This window comes from Salvelinus namaycush, chromosome 27 (assembly GCF_016432855.1).
Source record: "Salvelinus namaycush isolate Seneca chromosome 27, SaNama_1.0, whole genome shotgun sequence".
Classification (NCBI taxonomy): domain Eukaryota; kingdom Metazoa; phylum Chordata; class Actinopteri; order Salmoniformes; family Salmonidae; genus Salvelinus; species Salvelinus namaycush.
Genome location: NC_052333.1, coordinates 10479794 through 10503995, shown reverse-complemented (window position 1 = coordinate 10503995; position 24202 = coordinate 10479794). Strand labels below are relative to the sequence as shown.

Below are 24202 nucleotides of genomic sequence, written 5' to 3'. Positions count from 1 at the left end.
CACACGGTCACCACAATCCTAAACAGCTGCATTTATCAGTAGTCGACTGTGTGTGTGTGTGTGTATACCAGCCTGATCATGAATAACAAATGCTACATTCATAGGATATTTTGAAATATTTTGTGCATATGTTCTAGAAATTATATGATGCCATTAACAATATCATGTTAGTATTTTACTTTCCTTGTACAATGCTCGTGTTTAGAGGGAAACGGAGATGGACAGAGACGCTCGTCAAGTCTGATCAAATAAAAATGTAAATGCTCATTTTCTGTCACATAACAGTAAAAATACATTTGGTTTAAATTTGCTGTCAATTGTGTTCAACGGCTGCAACTGTAGCACCAGGCCCCCAGCACACGTATTATAGTAATCTGTTCAGCCCATCTGTGGAAGGTCAGAAGTGCCCACTCGCTCTCTCCGGGTCATTTTTTTTCAGGGGTTGGATCAGCTTTAATATTGCAGATAGGTTGTTGCTTCCATCAATGTATTGTCTGCATCATTTCCAATCCCCCAGATATATATATATATTTTTTTATATATACACACACATTTTTTTTTGAATATACCTTTATTATTCCCCGCAAACCCTACCACCCCTCCCCAATTGGAGTAAACTAATAAACAATCTACCTTCAGTTTATACATACTATACACATTTTACAGAAATTATATTTAGTTTGTTTTTAGTCCTGGCCTTCCTCTATTTCTGATGTCCATCCTGTTTGGTTTCTATTTGTAACTGCTATTTCACAACATTTCTGAACCTATATACATTTTACAGACCCTGTATGTTTTACATTGGTTATCTTATTAGTCCCTCCCATCTAGCTCTTAACACCATCCTTTTTGCATTTCTACTTGCCATATTTTTTCAACTGTGCTGTGATGCTTCACAAAAGTACTGAACCTTTATATTCTCATAGCTTTAAAAGATGCTAAATTAAAAGAAAATGTTTGGCTAAAATGATTATTGATCGATTGACTATGACTTTTCAAATCACCCAGTAATGCTATCTGCAGCGTTAGTTCTAGGTAAATGTTGCAATTCTTCTGCCATTCCTGGACCTGTAACCAAAAACGAGCTACAGCTGGACAGTACCAAACTAAATGATCTAATGCCTGCCTCCTCACAGCAAAACCTGCAGAGCTGGGAAGATCTCCATCTCAATATCTCTCATTCTATTGGTTGCAAGAATTTTGTAGAATAATGTAAATTGAAAAATTCTAAGTTTTGAATCTCTCCAGGTTGTTGCATTAGTTACTTCCTTAATCCCGCTCATCCTTGGTGGGACATAAAACAGCAAAGATCTTCTACCACTGGAGTCTTTGGCCAGAGCTTTGGACACGTCTCTTCTAGCTCAGCCACCATTGTCCGTCGCCATGACATTTTTAGTCTGCCTCACATACACTTTCTTGCTGGTGTTCACCTGAGGGCAACTTTGATAGTGTTAATGCAGAGATAAGAAACACAATGGAAAATCTCCATTGAGCATACATTTCAGTCCAGGACGAGGCTTAATCTGTGTCCGGGAAACTGGCCCTCACTGTTAAGACAAGGAAGTCAGACAAGATTTTTAGGAAGGTTTGTATTATTGACAATGTAGAATACAAATAAAAAGTATCTATAAATAAAATGGGTACAACTCACATTAAGATGTCACAAATTAATAAAAATGTAAACCTAGTTGTTGCTTCTTTCAATTTGAACCAAAACCAATTAAAAAAGATACATCTCCAATAGTGAATAACATACAGAAAATCAAAATACTGTAAATCAAAATAGAAAAAAAAAATCTGTATCAAAATGTTTCTCAGGTGGAAAAACAGGTTGACACTGAACAGAATTCTGTATAATTGCCATACATTTAGTCAGATCCTTTTACCAACATCCTTCATCAATAAATCAATTCATCAAAATGAGTCATGTTTTGAGTTTACAAGCAAATAGGTGACATAGCGTATGCCCCTATAGACCCTGATCAAAAGTAGTGTATTACATAGGGAATAGGGTGCCCTTTGGGATGCACTATAGTCTTCTGAATAACCCCTAGTGCCAAGACCCGTCAGACCAATCTATGGTATTGATTTCATTTGATTGAGAAGCTAGATGAACCTAAAGTAAATCAACAGTGTACAACCCAAGTCCATTAACCTTCCATGGCACAGAACATTTACAGATAAAATTTGAAAGAAAAAAAAGAAAAATTCACAAATTTGCAGTCTTAATGTACACTTACAATATTTGCAGCGTTGCCTTAACATCAAGCTTTAAGCAGTTGATTTACACATTTAAGGGGTGTCGAATAATGGCCACTATAACCAATGGCTCAAAATTGTATCAAAACGATTCAACAACTGGATATGAAGCGATTCATTGTTTCCTTAAATCTGTACAATTTGGGCTGTTGTGTTTAGGCTACAGTACCTCCAAGGTTTCAAAGAAACCTAACATTCCTGTGTATAAACTTAGCTAACATAGCAGAATTTGAAAATACACGCAAAGATGTGTTGTCTGAAAGAAGGCTTTACTGTTGGTGTATTTTTATTTATCCGTTATTTTACCAGGTAAGTTGACTGAGAACACGTTCTCATTTGCAGCAACGACCTGGGGAATAGTTACAGGGGAGAGGAGGGGGATGAATGAGCCAATTGTAAACTGGGGATTATTAGGTGACCGTGATGGTTGAGGGCCAGATTGGGAATTTAGCCAGGACACCGGGGTTCACACCCCTACTCTTACGACAAGTGCCATGGGATCTTTAATGACCTCAGAGAGTCAGGACACCCGTTTAACGTCCCATCCGAAAGACGGCACCCTACACAGAGCAGTGTCCCCAATCACTGCCCTGGGGTATTGGGATCTTTGTTTAGACCAGAGGAAAGCGTGCCTCCTACTGGCCCTCCAACACCACTTCCAGCAGCATCTGGTCTCCCATCCAGGGACTGATCAGGACCAACCCTGCTTAGCTTCAGAAGCAAGCCAGCAGTGGTATGCAGGGTGGTATGCTGCTGTGTATATTGTCCATCTGTAGGTACATGACAGGCTCAACATGAAGTACTGCTTTTTATTCTACACCAACACTTTCCATTCACTCAACTTCTTTTAAATACCTCATCAAGGATCACGACACGTCAGATTTCAATGCAAACGTGGCACTGAAGCCGTATGGCAACTGACAAGAGAAAACAGTAGCGAGTTAAAGGCATTCAGTCAGGTGCAGAATTTATCCATCTGTTCACTCATCCATTAGCAGTGGCCTGGCTCCAGTGGTAACTACTGATGCACATGAAAGTAGGCTTTGTCAGAAGTTCTACCATGGTACAGTAGATGCAGGTAACTGACAAAAATAAAGGAAACACCAACGTAGTGTTTTAATAGGGTGTTGGGCCACAATGAGCCACCAGAACAGCTTCAATGCACCTTGGCATAGATTCTACAAGTGTCTGGAACTCTATTGGAGGGATGTGACACCATTCTTCCACGAGCAATTCCATCATTTGGTGTTTTGTTGATGGAAAACGCTGTCCCTCACTAACTCAAGTGTTTCCTTTATTTTGTCAGTTATCTGTATGTACAAAGCAGTGCCTGTTCTATTGTAGCTCTGAAAAGCCTGGTTTAAGAGAAGGACTAACGAGCAACACAGAAAGAACATCCTACACCTCTCCATACAACATACCAGGATAAGTTGGTGAAACAACAAACTACGCACACGCAAACGTGCACGAACACAGACAAGTGGTTGTGTCAGACCCAGAATGCAACAACATTCTGCGATAAAAATTCATAAGTGCATCTTCTGTCTGGCCTGGCTGGTCTTTCAGGTGGTGATAAAAACTAAAAATACCCATGCAATACTTCATTCACAAAAAGTAGTCATGGGCTCTGAATATTAAAATGAAAAACTAAAACCCTGTAAAATATAAGCTTAATTTAAATAATTTAATACTGTACATAAAACAGATTTCAGAGCTAGGTGACCATGACCTCTCAGCAAGTTTCTTTCCATCCTAAATGCCACACTAGTAGTGTAGGGAATAGGGTGCCATTTGGGAAGCACAACAAATCCGTTGTTTTTCTACCCACTCTTCACTGTTACCACCATCAGAGAGAGCGAGCGCTCGCGCGGCTTTCAGTGAAATGTCCATCCCAGATTGAGCTGCTTTAGACCAACAGCTGTGAGTGTGATTAACCTAGAGGAATGGAGCGAGAGAGAGAACAGGGAGAGGGAGGTGGGAATGGTTTGGCTCAGAAGGGTGGGGCAAATGCTGCACGGACCACACAGCAAGCATGAGAACCTTTAAGCTAGTTTAAAATGCACACATCATTGAACCCACCACCACCCCTGACCTCCGTCTCAACCTTCTTCTATTGTAAACGTCTATAGTAAAGGAGTCAGAACCTTATTCCGTGCTGGTCCGTGGGGTGTGGGCCCACGTTGGGACTTCGTCCTCTTCAATGTATCGATTTCACCCCAGTACTCAGAGCAGTCAAGAGACAGACAGCAGAGATATATCCTTGTCCTCAACTTGACCTTTCTGTTCACCCGTCGTATTCATTGAGGCACGACGTATGGAATGAAACAGGACGTCCCTCAAACTTTCAGACCCTTTTATTCCGCTTGGTGCCAAATGAATACGACCCTGGTGGCATGGAAGACTAACAAGTCAGTCAGTCTCAGTCTAGAAATCAATCTACCTCTCCCCCACTGTGGTACCAGCCCCCCCCCCCCCTCAGTGGCCTCCTTCCTGGTTCCCTTCAGCGCTCCTGGACACCAGCAGTAGGCTCAGGGTGAAGACCCCGGCGGCCAGCAACCTCCTGAGCAGGGCGCCCCCGTCCTTGGGGATGACCACCTGGGCCAGGTCGTTGGTGATCACGGAGATCTCGTGGGCCACGCACACAAAGATGAAGGTGCTGATGATGATGTTGAGCGAGGGGTTGCCTGGGATCAGCACCAGGATGCCCTTGGTGTCCGCCGCCAGCCAGATGTGGTACTGGCAGATGAACAGCTGGGAGACGGAGAGAGAGTGGGAGAGGGTGAGGGTGTTTGGGTACAGAACATGACATGACGTCAATGCAATAAACCAAATTCACAAGTATCATACAGAAATTCAGCATCCCTGCCAGCGGAGTCCATCTTACCTCTAAGGAGATCTTCCCGAACCATGCGAAGAATGAGCTGTATAAAGAGCGGGAGTAACCGGGAATGTTCCTGATTAAGATGAAGGCTAGGATCTGAGAGGAAGAAAAACATTCCAGCCAATCAGCACATGGACCAACTGTATCGGGTGGGGGGGGCTAGCATCCCAATGCTAACGGGGGCTGGAACAAATTATGATCCAATATGTAGAAACAAGGGAACGTAAGCTCTGTTTCATTTGGGAGCAGCAAAACAGTGAGTGGACATTACCGTTTTTATATATCTAAAGATGAAGTGTAGCCCATGACACGTTAATTCTTCTTCGGCTGGGCTACAGTAGAGTACACCCATCCTGTTATTATAGAAGGCAACTCCCTCCCTTGTTATTTTGGGTTAGGTATATCATAGCCTAAGAGGGGATACTTATGGAAGATAAATGCTAGTTTCAACAAAACCCTCTAGGCCACAGGTGCCATTATTTAGCCTACCTAAAGGTTAGTCTACCCAAAGGTGATGCTTTCTCTAGTTATTGTTTAACAGCGCTTTGGCAATGTCAACATTGGTGAAATCTATGTCTGAGTCAATTACAATATGTTTTGTAGAAGGTGCATAGAGTGTTAAAAGATGTTCACCAACTCCTTAGCTAAGGGCTAACTACTTGACAAATAACGAAAATGTAATCAGTGTATGGCAAAACTACTGTGAGCATTGCTTTGTCTGAGACCAATGGTAAGCAAGGTCTGACCTCGTACTGTATTTACCTGGAGTCCTGAGATGTAGGGATGCAGCTCGTTGCACTCTGTCTTGTTTTTACAGCTGCTGGCCCATATGGAGTAGGTCTGGAACAGATGAAACATGGAGTGGTTAGGAAAGGAGTGGTGTTCAAGGAGCACAACGTAAATCAGCTAAGAGATATCTTCCATCTGAGATTTATTTGAATGTTAATGAGGGTAACTTTATGAGAATAGGTGATCGATATACTCACCTGACTGGTTTAAAGGAATACTACACTCCATTTACACAAAACGCATCATTTTTTACATTTAATTTAAATCAGTTTCCGCTCTTTACTGAAAGTGTTCCATCTTGAAAAATGTACTGCTGACATTCACAATGATTTAGGGATTGTATTAACAGTGGACTAATAAACAAAATTCTAAAAGATAGTTTGAGTGTATTATTTCTTTAAGAATGGTTAAATACACCAAAAGTTGTTCTCTTTTACCATGAATGAGAACACAGAGATGAGGAGTAGAATGTTGGAGATCCTGGTGGAGAAGAGAGGCTCTCCTTTCTCCTCGGAGAGACCCTGGCACTTCTGTAGTACCAGGTAGACAAAGGCAAACAGCATGCCGTGGATAATGGCCTGAAAGACAAAGTCAAAACACACATTCAGTTACTAATATAATAAACAACATTTAGCAGATGCTTTTATGCAAAACAATTCAGTGCTGCGTGCATACATTTTTGTAGGGGTGGCCCCAGTGGGAATCGAACCCACAAAGTATTGACATTGCAAGTGCCCTGCTCTACTAACTGAGCCACAGGACCACTTAGTCTACTGTCCAACCCATAGAACGAGCTTCAACATTAAACATCGACCAACAGATTCATCTAGTCGAGAGGTTTTTGGCACAACTCACTAAAGAGAGCTGTGATATTTTGATACCTTAACATGAAAATATAATACAATAGAGCAGCTCAAAGGCTGCGTTTAGACAGGCAGCCCAATTCTGATCTTTTTTTTCACTAATTGGTCAGTTGACCAATCATGTCAAATCTTTTCACATCTTTTTCAGAGCTGATCTGATTGGTCAAAATACCAATTAGTGAGAGAAAAAGAAAACAGAATTGGGCCGCCTGTCTAAACACAGCCAAAGAGTGTCGCAACACGTTCAAATGTTTACTTACAAATCGATCCAGCTTCCACCTAAACCACCACTCATGAATGCTTCCATTCAGCTCAAAGAGCTTGGAGATGGGCCATACTGAGAAAACGTTCTCAAATAACCCCTGGAAAAGAGAGAGTAAGTTAGTTAAACATCTGCTGATTTAGGATCAGTTTTGACTTTTAGATTAAATCTGAATTAGATTACATGGGCAGGGGGAGACCTGATCAAGTACACCACTCCTACTCTGAGACGCTTTATGAAATGACCTATAGCAGTTATTTTTTTTAATATAATTTGAAATATTAATAGAATATCTCTAAATGAGTGAATAAACCAGATGATGAACTCGCCTGTGAATAAGCAAAGAAGCAGATGAACAGGAGTAGCCCAAGCAGCTTCACGAGAATCCCAACGTGCCACATCCCACTACCTGTAAAAAGACAAATGACTAAACTCAATGTGCTGGACAGTGTTACTTCACAAATCAACACTATTATTTTTGTTTATTTTAGAAGGGAAACAGAGACAAATGTGCTGTGTATATATACAGTAGCAGTCAAAAGTTTGGACACCTACTCATTTAAAGGTTTGTCTTTACTTTTACTATTTCCTACATTATATAATAATAGTGAAGACATCAAAACTAGGAAATAACACATATGGAATCATGTAGTAACCCCAAAAATATATTTTATATTCTTAAAAGTAGCCACCCTTTGCCTTGATGACAGCTTTGCATTCTCTCAACCAGCTTCACCTGGAATGCTTTTCCAACAGTCTTGAAGGAGTTCCCACATACACAGAGCACTTGTTGGCTGCTTTTTCTTCACTCTGCGGTCCAACTCATCCCAAACCATCTCAATTGGGTTGAGGTCGGGTGATTGTGGAGGGCAGGCCATCTGATTTACTACTTCAACTGACTACTTACACTACAACTGCTCATGATATTTACCTTTGAAACCCTATTTATTATCATTATCAATACTACCATCATTACTGCTACTTGTCCAGTACAATGGCTGACCCATACTGACCGTTGGCTTTCTTCTGCAGTATCTGGGGCCACATGGCCATGGTGGCGTAGATGACGACGAACCAGAAGGTGACCAGGGGCACAAAGTAGTAGAACTGGTACGGCCGGTCCATCACTAGACACAGCACCACCACCAGGAAGTTGAGACGGAACAGGACCTTGTGGAGAGACAGGAGTAGGGTGAAGTTGCTCCTAAACGCTGACCTTGGGTCAGTTTAGCATTTTCCCCACTAATTGTTGAAGTTAGGATTGGGGAAGGGAGGATTATCCTAGATCTGTACCTAGAGGAAACTTCACCCCAGAGTGGACAGACACAGGAAGTGGTTACATTTAAGCAATAAGGCATGAGAACCCAGGAATTATCGTGTGAATAACTTCTAAATGCATTTCTTGTTTGAAGCCAAGGGACGGGAAACTAGGAGTGAGTTATTCTCGATAAGTCACGGGTCCGAGGGCCTTATTGCTTTAATAAAATGGTTGCAACAGTTCTTATTAAAAACATTATACTGAGTAAATTAGTTGTATTTAATCCTTCCTTACAAAATAGTCTGAGCAAAAGCCAGTCGTTAGTTCTAAGATTCTGTAGTTGCTAACCAAATGGGTCAGTAGTTCATTCTACTTGCAATGGTTGCTATGCTAAACAAATCTTTGGGATGTAGCTATGAAAGCTAGCTACTTCTCCTTTGCGTGCTAGCCAACTAAAGCTAACAATCAATCGCATCAAGCAGCTGAAATGACAGCCAACAGTCTACCTGTGTGAGGTAAGCTTTGGCCAGAAGGAATCTTTCTTATCAAGGGTTTCCTTATAAAGATGTGATCAATACAGTTGAGGCTAAATATCCATGTTTCGGTATTTGATTCAAAGTGAATTGTTCTATGGCACTACATGTCAACACTTGTTCATTTGATGTTCAGTTTTGTCCCTTAGAATAGGTATAGCAGCTGGAACCACTACTTATTAACTCTAATAAAACCCAATTATTTCCTATGGTTACCTGGCACACTCTGTATAATCCAAAGTCCCCTTTGAGCCAGAAGAAGGAGAAGTGTCCGTATCCTGTCTGGAAGAGGTAGGCTGCCACCAGGACACGGACATGCATGTACACAGGGATGAACTGGGAAGGAAGGTTGATTTAAAACCCACATCCCTTCACTTGTCACACATAGCAGTAAAACATGCAATTATAATATGATTCATTTAGTTTATATTCAAAGCAATAAATCAAAGACAATGAATGGTGAAACTCACAACGCTGGCTCCAGATATGTGGTAGATGAGGATGACCAGCTGCATCCAGCCCTTCCACTCGTCAGTCTGCTCTCTGTTCAGCAGCTTGGTCTGCGTGGGAAATAGAAAAATCCCTGAGATAGAGCCTTCTCTCAGATCAGACATGGACAATTGAACTTAGCTGTCAACAACAACAACTTTAAATCCTTTAAAACAGAAAGATCTCTGAATTCATGTTGGCCTATGCTTACACCAACCAAAAACAACCTACTCTCCCAAAAACACCACTTTCAACCGAACTCCCTTAAACTTTCTATCCCAAACCCTCTCACCTCCTTGCTGTTCTCGCTGTAGAAGATCCCCAGGACAAACATATAGATGAGGGGGATGAAGAAGGTGGAGTGGGTGTAGAACTTCTGCTCCTTCATAAAGACGTCGGCCCGGTCACACAGGTAAAAGTAGACCATGATGAGGCCCATCTTACACAGGGCCTGGAACAGAGCCTTGTGTTGGAGCGGAGACGCTGCCGCGGCCGGCTTTTTCTCTTCGCCGCTCTCCACGTCGGGGGGCGTGGGCCGGGACTTCCAGCGCCTGTTAAATGTATTTACATGACACTTAGCAAAATGCTTTTATTCGAAGCGACTTACAGTACAGTGAAACTTTATGTATATAATGAAGTCACATTGAGATCCAGGTCTCTTTTACAAGTGAGCTCTGAACACACAAAATAGTCCAGGTGCATGCATCAGTATGTGGCCCCAGTGGGAATCGAACCAACCACCTGGTGTTGCTAGCGCTACACTCTAACTGACTGAGCCACAGGGGAGTGTGTACCTCAGAGGAAGGTGGTGGGAGGAACTATAGGAGGACAGGCTCATTGTAAAGGTTGGAATGGAATGAATGGAACATATCAAGCACGTCAAACATATGGAAAACACGTTTGACTCTGTTCCATTTAAACCATTACAATGAGCCCATCCTCTTATAGCTCCTCCCACCAGCGTACCTGTTGTGGCCCAGAGCATGGAGCACCAGGAAGACCAGGGCTGAGCCCAGGAAGACGCAGGCCATCAGTTTCTGGAGGAGGCTGGAGGCCGGCATGGACTGGCAGCAGGAGCCGTCGATGGGCCGCAGGACCTTGTTGCACACAGCGTTCATCAGCACCATGGCAGCCTGGTGGAGGGTAGAGGGGCATTATAGAGCACTAGACTCTACTATAAGCTGCCTCTGTTGTTTTAGAGAATTTGACAATACGTCCAACCGGCCTCACCACCACAGACCACGTGTAACCACGCTAGCCCAGGACCTTCACATCTGGCTTCACCCACGGGATCATCTGAGAAGGGGTGCTGAGGAGTATTTTTGTAATAAAGCCCTTTTGTGGGGAAAACTCACTCTGATTGGCTGGGCCTGGCTGCCAGTGCCCTCTAAAGCCCATCCATGTCTGCACCCCTGCCCAGTCATGTGAAATCCAAAGATTAGGGCCTAATGAATTTATTTCAATTGGCTGATTTCCTTATATGAACTGTAACTCAGTAAAATATTTTTTTATTTTTTATTGTTGCATGTTGCATTTATATTTTTGTTAAGTATACTAACTAGGGAAAATATAGGTGCACATGGAGGCTGTCAAATGAGGAATGAAAGTTATAAGGGATGGACAGTGTTATTTGACACGGTGCTGGTTTGGAGAGTCATAGAGCCTGATTATTTTCAGCATAAAGCTGGTTCAAACCATACATCTTTTATTTCTGTTTTCATTTTAGCCTTAAGCCAGCTGTTATTTGAATCCCACAGATGCAGGAAGAGGTGCCAGGCCAGTCAGCACCTAAACACCTACCACGTTCCGGGTGCTCTCGGGAAGGTGCAGGCCGTCAGCTGATTGGGTGATGGTTTCCATGGCAGCCTGGCGCGAGGCACCCAGGAACCTGACTCTGGCCTTGGAGTTCTTCTTGTTGCTGTTCAGAGTGCTGAGCACCACCTTGTTGTATAGCTCCAGCTGCTCGTTAGTGATCATCTTCCTGTTGTCACTCAGACCCTCCTCATGGACAGGGTCTGGAGAGAGAGATGCTTAATCAATATCAATTCCTCACTTTCAAAGCACTTATCATAATTTCTCTCTGACTGACAAGTGAATGAACAGTAAAGCACTAACCCTGTAAGACCCAGTAGACCTCCCCATCCTCAGCCAGCTGTTCCAGAGGCAAGGAGATGGCTGTGAGGTTGGCCCTGTACTGCTGCAGCGCCTCGCTGCTGCCCCCATGCAACTTGATGGACCACTTTGGGAAAGATAGATTTCAATGATGAAATGAATCTGAACTATGCAGGCTGATATGTGATAATCAGTGGTATACAGAGTGGAAGACGAGCATCCTTCACTCACAGTGGCAGCTCCGATGATGACGACATCTGGTTTTATAGAAGGATCCTACAACACAGTCAAGAAATCCTATTAAATCTTGCAGCGAGCACTGTTATCTTTGAATGACCTTATATGGCAGAAAACTATTGCTCTGTATCTTCTATTTATGGGAAACCGAAATAGCCGAATGCTCTTCTAAGGGCTCAATTTCAATCAAACATCAGTATTTATACAGTAGCACTTAAATATACCTATATAGTCTTACATATTGCATACAGTCAAGCAAAAAATGCAATGTTAAAAATCACAGGTTCAGTACCATCACACTTGTACAGTATACACTTTCACTTGAGGACAGAAGTTGAGTAAACAAAGATGTGATCCAGATTAGAAATGTTTTATCTTTTGACTGAACTCTGATCTGCTCCTGACAAACCCAGGGGTGTATTCACTAGAAAACAAACAGAAGGAAACGGGCTGAAAATATGAGGGACAAACCTAAACCTCTCCAATAAGAAATGCTCATTTTCGTTGCTAAACGTTTTTCAGTGCATAACGCTTTGCTATGTGTGCTCTAATGAAAACACCACAGGTCTGCTGGTTAAATGTGCTTCTCTTTACCTTTCTCCATGATATCAAGCGCTCCTTCAGAGAGTTATTCACTTCTGCATACCACAGGAAGTCCTATCAGCAAAACAGCAAACAGTCACTCTTATTGGGAAAATTTAATATAAAAAATAAAAATACATGCAATTTGCCTTAAATTACATTAAAAAAAAAAAAAAATTAAATAGAGAATCTGCAGAGTAAAATTAAAAAATAAATAGTTGGCTTTTACATCGCTATTGTTGACTGACAGACAGACAGATAAATAGCTCACCACATTGACTGAAGCGCTCCTGTCTTCAAAGAGAATGTTCTCGTGCTGGTGGACAGACATTACGACAGGAGATAAAACAGTCAATGTCCCTCTATTTCTCTATCTAAGAGTAGACCATTGCTGTCATGACATAGTACAGCAATTACCTATCCCATTTCAGGAATACAATGGATATAAATTGTTTATATGCACTTAGGGCTGAACCCCAATTTAACTCTGACCTTTGAGCAATCATGTATTGATGTCAATGGGAGCCTTGTGGGAAAATGAGTCACGGGCAGAGATCTGAAATTAGGATTCAGCCCAAAGCTCACAGATTCATGGTGGGATGAATATAAACAAAAAATATTTTGTGTGTGTGCTTTATGCCAGGGGTACTAAGCCTACCTTTCTTCCATCTGCTCTTTGTGCAGGATCGATTATTTGGATGTATGAATAGAATAGCTGCCGTATTCTAGAATCACCAACGAAGGCCACCCTTTTCTCAGCAAGGCAAGTCTTTGCTTCACTGTGAGAGTAAAAATAACCTAATGAATCAATTGCACATAATAACAACTGAAATTAGTTTTTTGCAATTGTGTAGTTGTGGGCTTGGTTAAAGATGCCATCTAAATTTTACACATGCACATTATACATTCCCCTCATGGGTGTGACTCACGTATTTTTGTATTTGTGCATCATACAGCCATAGGGCTGCCATACAGTCTCTCCTAGGTACCGCCCACTGGACAGCAGCCACTCACACGTGTCTCCGCCTGAGGGGAAGACAGAGAGAACATCCCAGTAAGCCATAACAAAACACACAAAGGGACATATGAAACCTGCTGCCTCTACACTAGTCATTTTCAAATGCAGCAGTGTGCAGTGTGCACAATGCATGGTTCAGCCAAGGCAGCATTGCAGCCTGCGGTACAAATTAATCTATTAACATTTTCCATTAAAGGACACCTCCTGGCGTTAACTTGTGTTCTAGTTGAATAGACCCATCTGCCAATTCACCAACGCAAACACACAGAAGATGACAGGTGGCAAGAGGAGTCAAGAGCATCCGGAGTCAAAGCCAGCCAGACAACAGCAGCTGTTATCATTGTACAAACAGAAAGCTCAGTGTCCCACACCTTCCATAAACAAAGACCAATGTTTGCAAGGCATCTTCGGGAGGCAGATTCTTGCCAGTCAGATACAAACAATAACTTATAAAATGTCCAGTTAGGATCATGCCTCCTCTGTGGCTGAGGCAGGATCATTACCATTCATAAGACATAGGCTACCCATCTACAATAGATTGTTTTATGATTCCCACTATCAACCAACAGTAATAAGACAGATTTTAACTTCTTGTAAATAACCATGATAACTAGCATGGTAGCTAATAGCCACGCATGTGCAGTTGGTTAATTAGCTAGCTAGTATGAATTATATAGAAGCTAGCTAGCTAGAAATGTTAAAGTTAACTGGCCAGCTACTTAACGTTAGCTGACAGATAACGTTAGACAAATTAATTTGAGAGAAGTTAGCTTTTTGTGCATATGGAACATTTCTGGGATGTTTTTTCAGCTCATGAAACCAATACTTTACATGTTGCGTTTATATTTTTGTTCAGTATAATTAAATCAATGGCTGTATATATGAAGACTTCAATGCACATGAAAGTTACCTAGTTAGTTAGCCAGTTATCGTGTCCGGCTACAATATGTAAACATGGGTTAGTTCACGACGATGCGACTCCTTTCCGATGCTACTGACTGTATCCAGTATCCACCTGCACTGAAACAATGTAGCTAGCTAATGTTAGTTAGCTACTTTATTCCGTTAATTCAGGCTACTGCACGTTTATTCATGTTTCCTTGTAATTGCAAATACCGTGAGCAAAAATGACCAGAGGGAAGGTAACTTTAGTTTACTAGCTAGCTACAAGTTCCGCTAACACCGAGTTGAGTCTGTGTCAAGCTGGCTACCTAACAATATATCTAGGAGCCAGTCACTTACCTCCATAATACCGAGAAACGGTGTGAAACAAGGTGAGTAGAATGACGGCAGCAACGGATAATAATTTAGCATTTTTAATGCTAAAATACTGATTTATTTCCCGTTTGCCTAGGCTATAGGCCAGGAACGCCATCTTGGCTCCTCCATGACAACAAGCAGACAGATGGGATGCAGCGGAGTGGTAGGGGGCTGAGCACACCAGCGCGTCCATGACTCCGAATTCCGCCACTGTTGTTGCGTGGGGCATGGCTGGGGCGGGCTTCTCGGATGCTGCTACTGCAACCACCTGTATATGCTTTTCATCTTCCATCATTAGTGCAAACCTGGTTTAAAACAATCAGTAGTACAATTAGAGGATCCTGCAAACTTATTCTGCAAACTTTTGACAGCTGTTTGAATTGTATTCATTGTATGTCATCATTCCGCTCCTGGAACTATATATTGTGGTGACTTTACTTTCTTGATTGCCATTTGTTTTTGATATCAGCTTAAAGACAGTAAGGGGATTGGCTGCATCTGCTATAATAAAGATCAGAGATAACAAGGCAGGACTTGGATAGACTACAAAAAGTACCCATAAAAAAAGTAAGCACTCAGTTGCTTCCGATGTTAGTCTAGGAACGGCTTCCAACGTTTTCCCTATAAATGGACCTAGAACCCATGATAGGAAAATATGTTACAGTAAATCCACAATCTGTGGTCTGGATCAGGTATGAGCAACGGGCGTCATATTAACCGCAGGATCTGTGTTCGAAAACTCATACTAACCGCAGTATTTGTGACGTGAATTTACTATGCTTATTGGTCATAATATGGATAAAGTTATAATGCCAAACGTTCCGTGATGTCGTACTAAATTCGTGCAAAATACAAAGTATACATGCAGTGGAAACGATTTCCGTACTTATATGGCCCATAATGCAATTCTTCATAAAAAATGGGCGTGGCTTCACAACGTTTTCAGATTTGAGGAAAATGGCGGAAAATATGCAGCCGAAAGATCATGTGGCTGTATATACGGCAGAGATGATGGCCCTACTGTTGGCCTTGCAGTGGGTGGAGGAAGTTAGTCCAGAAAGAGTAGTTATTTGCTCTGATTCATGTGCAGTGTTAAGGAGTCTCCAGTCCTTTATATCACATAGCAGACAAGACCTGCTACAAACCCTTGGCAGGAGTAAACAAATGGGTATACAGATACAGATCATATTTACATGGGTCCCAGCTCATGTAGGAGTGGAGCGGAACGAGGCAGTTAATGTACTGGCTAAACAAGCACTAAGTAGTGGGGATGTTGATGTGGTAGTTTCAATGAGCAAGGCAGAGGCGAAAAGCATGATATGGACAGTGTTGGTGGAGAAAAGGCAGGAGCAGTGGAATAGAGATACTAAGGGCAGGTATTTATTTCAAGTACAGAGGAAAGTTGGGGAGGGGAGAACAGCAGGAAGGGACAGAAGAGAGGAGACTATAATTACAAGATTAAGGGTGGGACACAGCCAGTTGAATAAGACCTTACATGTGATAGGAAAGCATCCATCAGGAAAATGTGAGTATTGCCAGGAAACAGACAGTGGAGCATGTATTGATACAGTGTGGACATTATTGGAGGGAAAGATAGATGATCTAGTATGAGGGAGAAGGGGATACATGAAACTAGTTTTAAAGAGTATATTGAGTAGAACGTCATTAGATATAGTCTCAAATATTTTGTTATCTTTTTTAAGAACAACAGGGCTTGCAGGTAGGATTTAGTTTCTCCCTGCCTCTGGCCACACTAACCCTACACTCATTAAAAATCCACCACCCTACTCCACTAAATCTATCTAGTCGTACCTCAGGCCAACAGCCTGAAAGGATGGGACACCACCACACAACACACCCTGTAACTCTTCTGACGTCAAATCTCGTACACCCAAATACTTCTCTGCAGCTGCCACCACAACCTCAATTTTCTGCTACTTATGTTCCATCCCTGCAGTACAGTTGATAACCATTGCTATAAACGCTAAAAATCCCATTTTACTGAAACATATATTACTTGAGGGCCTATCTCTGTGTACTGGTACAGTTCTACTACTCACAACACTCCTATTAGGATCCCTCCCCCTTGATCAATCTTCCTCTACTTTATTCACTGCTTCAGCATATGATAACTTCTGCATAACTAACCCTGGTAACCTCAACCTGCCTCTCTCGCATCGGACACTTCTGATTCCCAGCCCCATAGGCACCCCTACAATTAACACATACCACTACTTTCCCCAATGCTACACATTCCTTTGTCTCATGCCCTTCTGCACATTTCTCACACCTAGGAACCTCCCTCATACACACTGCTGCCACATGCCCATAAGCTTGACACCTGTAACAATGTCATTATTTGGTACAAAAGTGTGTGCGGGATAACTGATATATCCTAACATCACTTAGTCGGGCAAAGACTCAACATCAACACTCAAAAGAACAGACGACTCTTCTATTTCTCCACTCACGCCACCCTCTCTGCGTCGCACCAAACGACAAGCATCACAAACAACATATTTTATATTTACAAAAAATATATGGGGGATTGGAAATGATGCATACAATTACATCAATGTAAGCCACAATCTATCTGCAATCAATGTTAAAATCTAACCCCCCCCCCCCCCTAAAAAGGAATTTTCCCCTTCAGTTGGTCCACTGCCACATTTACCGCTACCACAGTAATCCCTCCTTTCAATGGCACCCTTTCTTGAGAGCAAAACAATTCACATCTCTTGTCCCCAGTCGTTTGATGCGGAGCACCTGCTCCATCTGACCAACAGAAACACAAACAATTATCACAAGACCACTTGGGGTTACCTTCACTGATTCCAAAGCATCTAACTCCATTTTCAGCCAAAAGGCAAGAGTCCACTTTTCCAAAAATGTCACTCCTACCATCAGACTCATATTTATCCTGACCCTTAGTGCAATCCTCGGGCTCTGAGAACTTCACTACACCTACCACCTCCGATACTTCGCCCTCATTCAATTCCATTTCTCCTCCTGTCTTCAATCCGGTGTACAGCTTACTTTGCTTATACTTTGACATTTTTCCAACATTTTTAACAAATTCAAGCTCACCCTCTTCCTCCGTCTCTCTCTTCAACCTCTACATCTCTTTTGCCTTCCATTCCTACTCCATAATCCAAGTATATGTCTCCTTATGATAATACTGCACTTCTCCTGACATACATCTCGTTCTTGCCTTCTCAAGGGAAGCCATTACCTGCTCGCTCCAGCCCTCCACCTCCAGCTGCAACACAAGTGTGCGCGGCAAACACTTCAAGTTTGATCACCCGGTGGGTTTCCATCAAATGTATTTATTGCAGATAAAGTTAATACCGGGAGAGGGACAAGGGATCCAAGACAGTCTAGACCGACGAGAGTCTAGTCTCTAGACCGACGAGAGTCTAGTCTCTAGACCGACGAGAGTCTAGTCTCTAGACCGACGAGAGTCTAGTCTCTAGACCGACGAGAGTCTAGTCTCTAGACCGACGAGAGTCTAGTCTCTAGACCGAGACCAGAAAAATGCGAGTCCAATTCAAGACCATGATGTAATTTTGTCAAATCGCCAACATAATAAGAGTTCAAAATGTTACGCTTTTTTGCTGAAGTTTACTGACACCGGCCATATTCAACGGGTGTTGAGCGTTCGTAAATTCATAAGTTATGATCTCTGAAATCGGAGTAGATAGCCAGAGCGAATTTAGAAAGCACCCGAAATGTCCATTGAGAAAGCACAACGACTATACCATTTAGCTAAGATAAGAATGACGGGAATAATCAAGTCAATAAAGTTGGGTAGTTACAGTACCAGTCAAAAGATTGGACACACCTACTCAGGCAAGGGTTTTCTTTATTTATACTATTTTCTACATTGTAGAATAATAGTGAAGACATCACAACTATGAAATAACACATGGAATAATGTAGTAACCAAAGAAATGTTAAACAAATCAAAATATGTTTTATATTTGAGATTCTTCAAAGTAGCCAGCCTTTACCTTGATGACAGCTTTGCACACTCTTGGCATTCTCTCAACCAGCTTCACCTGGAATGCTTTTCCAACAGTCTTGAAGGAGTTCCCACATATGCTGAGCACTTGTTGGCTGCTTTTCCTTCATTCTGCGGTCCAACTTATCCAAACATCTCAATTGGTTTGAGGTCGGGTGATTGTGGAGGCCAGGTCATCTGATGCAGCACTCCATCCCTCTCCTTCTTGGTCAAATAGCCCTTACACAGCCTGGAGGTGTGTTGGGTCATTGTCCTGATGAAAAACAAATGATAGTCCCATTAAGCGCAAACCGGATGGAATGGCGTATCACTGCAGAATGCTGTGGTAGCCATGCTAGTTAAGTGTGCCTTGAATTCTAAATAAATCACAGACAGTGTCACCAGCAAAGCACCATCACACCTCCTCCATACTTCACGGTGGGAACCACACATGTAGAGTTCATCCGTCCACCTACTCTGCATCTCTCAAAGACACAACGGTTGGAACCAAAAATCTAAAATTTGGACTCATCAGACCAAAGGATAGATTTCCACCGGTCTAATGTCCATTGCTTGTGTTTCTTGCCCCAAGCAAGTCTCTTCTTATTATTGCTGTCCTTTAGTAGTGTTTTTTTGCAGCAATTTGACCATGGAGGCCTAATAAGCGTGCACCTATTAAGAAAATGACTCTAAAACTGTTAAATCCCCATTGTATGGTTGAGAGGGATGAGGCAAAAGGTATGGCAAATAAGTCTGGCAGCCCAACTGATTGGAAAATGTACTGCAAATTAAATCATGTGACTAAATAAAAATAAACTATACTATGAAACAAAGATCAATTATATAAAGAATGATAGTTAAAAGCTTTGTGGCACCATAAATTACATTTTGGGGAAAAAAGCCAACTCGGCTCCATCATTTATTAAACAGATGGCTCATTCACCACAAAGCCCACTGATCTTGCCAACTACTTTAATTACTTTTTCATTGGCAAGATAAGCAAACTTAGGGATGACATGCCAGCAACAAACGCTGACACTACACATCCAAGTATATCGGACCAAATGATGAAAGACAGGAATTGTACTTTTGAATTCCGTAAAGTCAGTGTGGAAGAGGTGAAAAAAGTATTGTTGTCTATCAACAATGACAAGCCACCAGGGTCTGACAATCTGGATGGAAAATTACTGAGGATAATAGCAGACGATATTGCCACTCCTATTTGCCACATCTTCAATTTAATCCTACTAGAAAGTGTGTGCCTTCAGGCCTGGAGGGAAGCTGAAGTCATTCTGCTACCCAAGAATAGTAAAGCCCCCTTTACTGGCTCAAATAGCCGACCAATCAGCCTGTTACCAACCCTTAGTAAACTTCTGGAGAAAATTGTGTTTGAGCAGATACAATGCTATTTCACAAACAAATTGACAACAGACTTTCAGCACTCTTATAGGGAAGGACACTCAACAAGCACAAATTACTGATGATTGGCTGAGAGAAATTGATGATAAAATTATTGTGGGGGCTGTCTTGATAGACTTCAGTGCAGCTTTTGACATTATTGATCATAGTCTGCTGCTGGAAATGGCTTTACACCCCCTGATATAATGTGGATAAAGAGTTACTTGTCTAACAGAACACAGAGGGTGTTCTTTAACCTGTCTAGCCCCAGCGTTCCGCTAGCGGAACTCCTCCCACATTCCACTGAAAAGGCAGAGCGTGAAATTCAAAAAATATTTTTTAGAAATATTTAACTTTCACACATTAACAAGTCCAATACAGCAAATGAAAGATACACATCTTGTGAATCCAGTCAACATGTCCGATTTTTTAAATGTTTTACAGCGAAAACAGCACGTATATTTATGTTAGCTCACCACCAAATACAAAGAAGGACAGACATTTTTCACAGCACAGGTAGCATGCACAAAGCCAACCTAACTAACCAAGAACCAACCAAACTAACCAAGAAACAACTTCATCAGATGACAGTCTTATAACATGTTACACAATAAATCTATGTTTTGTTCGAAAAATGTGCATATTTGAGGTATAAATCAATTTTACATTGCAGCTACCATCACAGCTACCGTCAAAAATAGCACCGAAGCAGCCAGAGTAAATATAGAGACCAACGTGGAATACCTAAATACTCATCATAAAACATTTCTGAAAAATGCATCGTGTACAGAAATGAAAGACAAGCATCTTGTGAATCCAGCCAATATTTCAGATTTTTTAAGTGTTTTACAGCGAAAACACAATATAGCATTATATTAGCTTACTACAATAGCCTACACACAACCGCATTCATTCATCAAGGCACGTTAGCGATAGCAATAGGCACGTTAGCGTTAGCGAATAAACCAGCAAAATATATCAATTTTCACTAACCTTCATAAACCTTCCTCAGATGACAGTCCTATAACATCAGGTTATACATACACTTATGTTTTGTTCGAAAATGTGCATATTTAGAGCTAAAATCAGTGGTTATCCATTATGCTAACGTAGCTTCTATTTCCCAGAATGTGCGGATATTTCTATTAGACTCTCACCTATTCTGACCAAATAGCAATTCATAAACATTACAAAAAAATACATGTTGTATAGGAAATGATAGTAACACTAGTTCTTAATGCAATCGCAGTGTTAGAATTCTAAAAATATCTTCATTACGACATAAGGCTTATGTTATAGCAAGAGAGTGGCCAAAACCGGGGCGCAAAACTACTAGTATACAGTTCGACAGATATATGAAATAGCATCATAAAATGTTTCTTACTTTTGCTGATCTTCCATCAGAATGTTGGACAAGGGGTCCTTTGTCCAGAACAGTCGTTGTTTGGATTTAGAACATCGTTTTTCCCTCTTCAATTAGCCAGCACACTGGCCAAGTGGCTCGAAGCTCTCCTTTCTGAACAAAGGCACACAACGCAACACGCCTAACGTCCCGAATAAATTTCAAAAATCTAATAAAACTATATTGAAAAAACATACTTTACGATGATATGGTCACATGTATCAAATAAAATCAAAGCCGGAGATAGTAATCGGCTATAACGACAGCTATTCCGATGGCAAATCCAGAACCAACTTCGCGCCTTCCTGAAAACATAAAATGGGGGACACGTCATTCCAAGAGGACGTATTCCATCTCAGACCAAGATAATCACTCCATTTCTTCTCTCACTGCATCTTGACATCCTGGGGAAGGTGTATGACGTGCATGTATACTCATACGTGTCATGCCCATTTATAGGCAGGCCCTTGAACAGAGCATAATTTTCAGACTTTCCACTTCCTGGTGAGAAAGTGTGCTGCCAAATTAGTTCTGTTTTACTCACAGACAAAATTCAAACGGTTTTAGAAACTAGAGAGTGTTTTCTATCCAATAGTAATAATAATATGCATATTGTACGAGCAAGAATAGAGTACGAGGCCGTTTAAATTGGGCACGTTTTTTCCCCAAAGTGTAAATAGCGCCCTCTATCCTCATCAGGTTTTAATGGAAGCCTCTCAAACACAATCCAGGTAGAATCAGGAATTCCCCAGGGTAGCTGTTTAGGCCCCTTGCTTTTTTCAATTTTTACTAACGAAATGCCACTGACTTTGAGTAAACACTATACACGTCAGCTACTACAGTGACTGAAATGTCTGCAACACTTAACAAAGAGCTGCAGTTAGTTTCAGAGTGGGTGGCAAGGAATAAGTTAGCCCTAAATATTTCTAAAACTAAAAGCATTGTATTTGGGACAAAACATTCACTAAACCCTAAACCTCAACTAAATCTTGTAATAAATAATGTGGAAATTGAGCAAGTTAAGATGACTAAACTGCTTGGAGTAACCCTAGATTGTAAACTGTCATGGTCAAAACATATTGATACAGTTGTAGCTAAGATTGTGAGAAGTCTGTCCATAATAAAGTGATGCTCTGCCTTAACAGCACGATCAACAAGGCAGGTCCTACAGGCCCTAGTTTTGTCGCACCTTGACTACTGTTCAGTCGTGTGGTCAGGTGCCACAAAAAAGGACTCTAAAATTGCAATTTACTCAGAACAGGTCAGCACGGCTGGCCCTTGGATGTACACAGAGAGCTAACATTAATAATATGCATGTCAATCTCTCCTGGTTCAAAGTGGAGGAGAGATTGACTTCATCACTACGTATTTATGACGGCAGGTAGCCTAGTGGTTAGAGCGTTGGGCCAGTAACCAAAAGGTTGCTAGAATCCCCAAGCTGACAAGGTAAAAATCTGTCGTTCTGCCCCTGAACAAGGCAGTTGTTCCTAGGCAGTTGTTCCACTCCTAGGCCGTCATTGTAAATAAGAATTTGTTCTTAACTGACTTGCCTAGTTAAATAAAGGTTAAAGGGAAAAAAAGAGAGGTATTGACATGTTGAATGCACCGAGCTGTCCGTCTAAACTACTGGCACACAGCTCGGACACCCATGCATACCCCACAAGACATGCCACAAGAGGTCTCTTCACAATCCCCAAGTCCAGAACAGACTATGGGAGGCGCTCAGTACTACATAAAGCCATGACTACATGGAACTCTATTTCACTCTATATTTCACTGATACAAGCAGTAAAATTAGATTTAAAAAACAGATAAAAAAACACCTTATGGAACAGCGGGGACTGTGAAGCAACACAAACATAGGCACAGACACATGCATACACACACATACACATGGCTTTAGTACTGTAGATATGTGGTAGTCTTTGCACCAGCTAATGGGGATCCATAATAAATACAAAAATACAATTCACGCAGTCTCCTCTGAACAGTTGATGTTGAGATGTGTCTGTTACTTGAACTCTGTGAAGCATTTATTTGGGCTGCAATCTGAGGTACAGTTATATCTAATGAACTCTGCAGTAGAGGTAACTGTGGATCTTCCTGTCCTGTGGCAGTCCTCATGAAAGCCAGTTTCAACATAGTGCTTGATGTTTTTTGAGAATGCACTTGAAGAAACTTTCAAAGTTCTTGAAATGTTCCGCATTGACTGACTTTCATGTCTTAAAGTAATCATGGACTCTTGTTTCTTTTTGCTTATTTGAGCTGTTCTTGCCATAATATGAACTTGGTCTTTTACCATAGAAGGCTATCTTTTGTATCCCACCCCTACCATGTCACAACACAACTGATTGGCTCAAACGCTTTAATTCCACAAATGAACTTTTAACAAGGCACACTTGTTAATTGAAATGCATTCTAATGCATCTGGTTGAGAGAATGCCAAGAGTGTGCAAAGCTGTCATCAAGGCAAAAGGTGGTGACTTCGAAGAATCTCAAATATAAGATATATTTTGATTTGTTTAACGTTTTGTTTTGGTTACTACATGATTCCATATGTGTTATTTCATAGTTTTGACGTCTTCTACAATGTAGAAAATAGTAAAAATCAAGAAAAACCCTTGAATGAGTAGGTGTGTTCAAACTTTTGACTGGTACTGTAGATAGGTAGCACATAGTTAATATACAGGCAAGTTAGTTGGCTACTAATACATCAAACGTTAGTTAGCTAAAATACCGGTACATACTGATGTAATGATATGCTATGTGGTTCGTAAGGATAGCGTAGCTAACAAATTGTCAGCCAATATAACGTGTCAGGTAACTTATTTGAAAAGTCATTACTTTATTACATTTTCT

General features: G+C 41.4%; 1 protein-coding gene across 4 annotated transcripts in view; it reads right to left on the bottom strand.

Annotated features, from left to right (window-relative positions):
- Positions 1–3466: 3466 nt before the first annotated feature.
- LOC120022141 (N-acetylneuraminate 9-O-acetyltransferase-like) overlaps positions 3467–24202 on the bottom strand; it is a 39803-nt gene continuing 19067 nt past the window's right edge. The window contains exons 1-20 of one of the 4 annotated variants that reach the window (XM_038965996.1): positions 18554–18604; positions 14526–14848; positions 13195–13291; positions 12924–13044; positions 12537–12581; positions 12278–12340; positions 11678–11722; positions 11450–11573; positions 11135–11349; positions 10301–10467; positions 9627–9885; positions 9316–9405; positions 9062–9181; positions 8068–8224; positions 7384–7463; positions 7053–7154; positions 6367–6507; positions 5903–5980; positions 5144–5236; positions 3467–5010 (exon numbers count right to left, since the gene is read on the bottom strand). In XM_038965996.1, coding sequence (XP_038821924.1) covers positions 4735–5010; positions 5144–5236; positions 5903–5980; positions 6367–6507; positions 7053–7154; positions 7384–7463; positions 8068–8224; positions 9062–9181; positions 9316–9405; positions 9627–9885; positions 10301–10467; positions 11135–11349; positions 11450–11573; positions 11678–11722; positions 12278–12340; positions 12537–12581; positions 12924–13044; positions 13195–13291; positions 14526–14838 — 2586 coding nt within the window. In that variant the 5' untranslated portion in view covers positions 14839–14848; positions 18554–18604 and the 3' untranslated portion in view covers positions 3467–4734. Of the gene's footprint in view, positions 5011–5143; positions 5237–5902; positions 5981–6366; positions 6508–7052; positions 7155–7383; positions 7464–8067; positions 8225–9061; positions 9182–9315; positions 9406–9626; positions 9886–10300; positions 10468–11134; positions 11350–11449; positions 11574–11677; positions 11723–11975; positions 12058–12277; positions 12341–12536; positions 12582–12923; positions 13045–13194; positions 13292–14525; positions 14849–15122; positions 15250–18553; positions 18605–24202 lie in introns of those variants that run through there. The other 3 variants (XM_038965997.1, XM_038965998.1, XM_038965999.1) reach the window with 3 other exon arrangements.